The sequence below is a fragment of the Gossypium hirsutum genome, chromosome A08, assembly GCF_007990345.1.
Source record: "Gossypium hirsutum isolate 1008001.06 chromosome A08, Gossypium_hirsutum_v2.1, whole genome shotgun sequence".
Taxonomy (NCBI): Eukaryota; Viridiplantae; Streptophyta; class Magnoliopsida; order Malvales; family Malvaceae; genus Gossypium; species Gossypium hirsutum.
Window position 1 is genome coordinate 63,593,090 of NC_053431.1, and position 5,215 is coordinate 63,598,304.

Consider the following 5,215-nt stretch of genomic DNA (forward strand, 5'->3'; position numbering starts at 1 on the left):
CAATAGTTGTTAAAAAAAAAACTTTCTAGAATAAGTAAAAATACATAAAATTTTAAAATTTGCCTTTATTGTTGTGGTAAGTGCCGTCTAGAGCTTATTTCAGCATGGAAGCATTTTCTAGCTTTTGGGAACTCTCTACAGCTTCTGAGTGGGGAACAGATATTGGTTTATTTATTTTAATCCTCCTTTTTCTCGGGGCAAGAAAATTCAATAAACAAATTTGATATTTGGAAAATGGTTTTTTAAACAAAGAAAAGGGTTAGGAATGTGAGATCATATTTGAAGGAAGTGGAAGAAATGGGCTTTATCCAGTAATATTGTAACTGAGAAAGGTTGACAAAAATCCTCCAGTGACCTAAATCTGTTATTGCCATTTAAACTTCTCTGATTGGTTTGGTATTGCAATTTGTTTCATTTTGGTGATATCATGCATGACTTCACCTCTCAATGGGACTACTCCTTTTGTTTGTTTGTTTGCTTCTCAATATGAACTAAATTTAAAGTAAAAAGAAATTAAATAGATAAATGTATTAGATTAATAATAAAAGAATGCAAATCAAATTATTTATTATTATTTTCTTTTGTAGCACGTCAAAAAAAGTTTTCATATTAGTGAATACAATCTATATTGTAATTTTTTTAATTAAATTAATATCAGTTAATTTGTGACATTAATTTAATTATACACTTAAATAATAGTATATATAGAAATATAGAACACAAAGTGAGTAAAAAATATTCTAATATTTTAATTCGATGAAAAGTCTAAGATATTTTATATTTTAAGTTTACAGTTTAAAGTTGTTTTATTATTATTATTATTATTAATTTTTATATAAAGGCATGAAAATATAGGAATTCCTCGTAATGGTATATATTAATAGTTTAAAATAAAATTTTTAAATAGAAAATACAAATTTAATTAATAATAATAAGTGGGATAGATGTTGGGGGTTTGGATAATTTTTTGTTTTTTTTCAAATGGATAATCCCTTATTTGTACCATATTAAAAAAGGACAAAAGTAGGTTGGTATCCTATGGAGACTGAAATGAAGCACGTGGCGCGACGGCATCCGCTGGGAGAGAGACTAAACTGTAACAAAAATGTAGAATTCAAACATCTTGATATCCACGTCGCATAAATCAGGATGCAACAAAGATCTCCATCCAACGGTTCAAAAATCTCGGAACAACTAGGTAGGAGCCAATTATGATAAGGAAGTCTTTACTTCTTCTGCTCTGCAGTATTTTGCTGGAAAGAATAGAGCGAACATGGCGATAGGAGTTAAGGCCTTGCACTTGTCCTTTGTGCCTCATGCCCTCGCGATTGCCGGCGCTGTTATGGTATTGGTTTGGTGCATTCACTTCAGGGGTGGATTAGCTTGGGAATCTTCTAACAAAAATCTCATCTTTAATGTAAGTGTTTTCCTTTCTGCTCTTGGGATTCCTCAAAATCTTGTTTCCTTTTCATGGCTTCAACTGCAACTTTGTTTGGTTTCTGTTTCTCCCCTCCGATTATTATCACATAACAGTTCCTTTTGGTTGAAATTGGATGGTGTTAAAATCTTCCATCACCAAATTATTCGTATAATCTTAAACTCAGGCACTAAACTAATGATGAAGAAGACTTCTTTTGGGGGTTCCGCTGTTGTTTGATTCCTTGAATTTTATTACAATTTCATGTTCGATTATCCCTTTTTTCCCCCTTGCTATAGTTTTGGGTTTGGGTGCCCCTTAATTATTAGAATTTGATGGTGGCTGGTCAACCTTCATATGGTGGCGGTGGTTAGCCATGTACCATGGAATATAGTAACCTACCTACTTACCCTTCATTATAATATATTATATGGTCAAGCATCTACATTGTTTTCTCCCATCCTTGTTAGTATTTTTATCCCCTGTTCCTTCTGCCATTTTCCGTATCAAAAACTTGTCTAACATGGTTAAGGTTTCTAGGAGGAAGGAGAATGAGGGACTTGAACCTATTCATGCTAACTGAATTATTTTATAGAGTATTTGTTTCTGATATCGGTGATCAATAAAATATTCAAATATGAAACATAGGAAGCATACTTGTACCTAACAATATACATATTTCTTACTATATGTTGGAGATGGTGTCCATTAACTTTCTTTGGATTTAACTAACTAATTGAACCCCAAATTTCGTTGTCACAACTAGTTATCCATTTTCTTGACTGATCGAAGCAATCACTCTCATTTGTAGTGTCCAAGAAAGAAAAACAAATTGTATATTAATGGAATAATTGTGGTTTTAAATCATAATTACTGCATTCCAAAGTTTTATCTCATTCTTTTTGTCTGGATTAATAATGTCTCTTTCATGCTGAATGCTGCATGAAGTTTGACGTCTAATTCTAAATTGCTTACTGCCATTTACAATTTTACTGCAGCTCCATCCTGTATTGATGTTGATTGGCTTCATTATCTTAGGAGGTGAAGGTAAATCAAATCCAACATTCCTTGATACAAACAAACAGCTTGCTTTCTAGTTTGATTGACAAAAACAAATCTAAAACATTTTCCCAACATTGCAAAAAATGCAGCCATTATGAGCTACAAGTCATTGCCACTGAAGAAGGAAGTTAAGAAAGTCATACATCTTGTGCTCCATGCCACTGCTCTGATTCTAGGCATTATTGGAATCTATACGGCATTCAAGAATCATAATGAGAGTTCAATACCTAATCTCTACAGCGTGCATTCTTGGCTTGGGATTGGAATCATTACCCTTTATGGCATTCAGGTAATAATAATATAAATCACTTGATTCCAAACTTTTCTCTAAATTTTTTTGCTTTTCACTTCTAGTGTGGGATTTTTCATTTTTCACATATCTGAAAGTGGAAAAACATGAAAATTTGGGTAAAAGTATCATAAAGGCCCTTTACTAGGAGTCGGATTGCATTTCCGTATATGTTGATCAAAGAGTAAATTGGTCTTTATTTTAAAAAATTCATTCATTTTTATTGTTAAAAATTGGTCCTTGTACATCATTATGCTAGTTTTTAATATTATAAATGGATGAAACTTTTAAGACAAAGGATCAATTTGCTCATTGATCTAACGTGCAGGGAGTAAATTGTCTATTTTTTTAGTTGACAAGACAAAATACAATCTAACTCCTAATACAGCGGCCTCCATGGTACTTTTACCAAAAAATTGAGTATATATACCTTATGGAATACATATCTAAGTCTGATATAGCAATTTCAGAAGAGAGTTGAAAGTTAGATAACTTGGGTATATCTTCATTGGTAGATTCTAAAAGGACATTAGTGTGAACCAAGTTGTAGCGGCATAAAATTGCCAAAGGCACTGTGTTTTTAAATAGAAATTATTACTTGCAGTGGATATATGGGTTTCTCATATTCTTCTACCCTGGAGGGTCGACCGGACTAAGAAGCGAATCACTTCCATGGCACGTACTGTTCGGGCTGTTTGTATACATCTTGGCAGTTGGCAATGCCACCTTAGGGTTCCTGGAGAAGCTTACATTCCTTGAGAACTCGGGGCTAGATAAATATGGTGCTGAGGCATACCTTGTAAACTTCACAGCTATTGTCACAATATTGTATGGAGCCTTCGTCATATTTACAGTTCTCTCCCAGGGTCCTCAGGAAGATGACTACAGCTATTCAGCCATATAATTTCATGTAATATATCTGTACCTATGTGTTGCTGAATGTCTGGTGTATGATCTATTATTATCTGTATTTGTAGACATCAAATTGTGTAGTAATCAATAATATTGGCAATGGCAATGTATTGGACCAGTGTTATGATTCTTTCTTTCTTTCTTTCTTTTTTCCATGGCAGTGTAATCAAGGGTGCTATTTATGCTTTTCAAAAAAAAAAAGAAATTATAATTTCGTATTCATATTATTGAAGGGTTTTTTTTTTTTTTAGATTTGTTACTTTAATCCATAATTTAGTTGTACCAGTGAAATATGAATGTAATATGTTAATTATTTCTCAATACATAGATGTAATGAGAAAAAAAAAACAATTTGGAAAAGTAGGGTAGAAAGAGATAGTGAATGTGTATCAACACAAACATGGCCCAAATGTAGTTTTGGGGGGTTTTCAGCAGCAATATGTCCATGTTACTAATAAGTTGGCTGCAAGTGTACCCGTTAGCTTGGTTGATTATGTATGTATTGGTATCTACCTTCATATTAATAAAAAAAAAAAGATTAACACTACGAGTAAGCAAATTTTCAGAATTTCTCTCAAAAACTCAGTTTTTCCAAAGCAAAATTTCTACGGCAAATAAGCATAAAATAATAGCATATATTTTTTTTAATATTGTCATTCCCCTTCCTGTTTATTCTATCAATATTTTCTTAAAATATCCAAAACTTTGAAAAAAAAATAAACAAGTAAAATATAACACAAACACAAACCTTTTGATTTGGGGTAAAAATGCAGCCAAACTTAGAGACACGTATAGCTCTGGATTGAGAACTAAAGAAAATGGCTGAATAGTTAAACTAGGTTGTGCAGAAATTAATTTTTAGAGTTAGTTAGGTTTGGGCTTCGGCTTAAGCCTGGGTTTTATTTATTAAGGATTGGATTTGAATTTAGATTTGAATTTGGGTTAAATACTTGGATTATATACACTTAAATTTCATAACCATAAATATTATATTTAAATATAAAATATACATTTTGGGCTTGGGAAGGCAGCCCAACCCTTGAACAACTCTAATAACAATACAAGTGAACTAAGGTCGGTTTACTATTGAGTTTGAAAAGTTCCATGAAAAAAGTGTTTTTTAAAAAAGTTTGACGATGTTGCAAAAAAGTACTTTTAAAAGATAAAAAGCCTATTTTAGACATTGAAGTTGTAAAATAGAAAAGATGTTATTTAAATTCATTATTATTATGATATATGAAATATATAAACTTAAATTATAATGAAAAAATTAAAAAATAATTCATTAAGTAATAAATATTATGATATAAGTAATACATGGAATATATAAACTCATATTCTTTTAACATTATGATATATGAAATGTATAAACTTAAGTTATAATTAAGTAAAATGTAAATATATTTATTTTTATGTGTTATTATCATCAAGATGCGAAGTTATTATTATTTTGGTATTAAAAAATATTCAACTTAGATTGCAAAACGAATATAATAAAATAATTTATGACAATCCATTATTAATATTGTAATATA

At 30.9% G+C, this 5,215-nt stretch overlaps 1 protein-coding gene across 1 annotated transcript; it reads left to right on the forward strand.

Moving 5' to 3' along the window:
* Nucleotides 1–1,043: 1,043 nt before the first annotated feature.
* LOC107952364 (transmembrane ascorbate ferrireductase 1) lies at nucleotides 1,044–3,798 on the forward strand. The gene is made up of 4 exons (XM_016887626.2): nucleotides 1,044–1,417; nucleotides 2,416–2,464; nucleotides 2,569–2,768; nucleotides 3,373–3,798. Exons 1-4 carry the CDS (start codon nucleotides 1,274–1,276, stop codon nucleotides 3,670–3,672), a joined length of 693 nt encoding a protein of 230 aa, XP_016743115.1. The 5' UTR covers nucleotides 1,044–1,273; the 3' UTR covers nucleotides 3,673–3,798.
* The last annotated feature ends 1,417 nt before the right edge of the window (nucleotides 3,799–5,215 follow it).

What these genes read in the sequence shown, in the direction of transcription:
- LOC107952364 (XM_016887626.2), top strand. Translation starts at nt 1,274, where the DNA reads ATGGCGATAGGAGTTAAGGCCTTGCACTTGTCCTTTGTGCCTCATGCC. An exon ending in CATTATCTTAGGAGGTGAAG is followed by an intron (nt 2,465 to 2,568) that starts GTAAATCAAATC and finishes CAAAAAATGCAG; the next exon opens with CCATTATGAGCTACAAGTCA. An exon ending in TTACCCTTTATGGCATTCAG is followed by an intron (nt 2,769 to 3,372) that starts GTAATAATAATA and finishes TATTACTTGCAG; the next exon opens with TGGATATATGGGTTTCTCAT.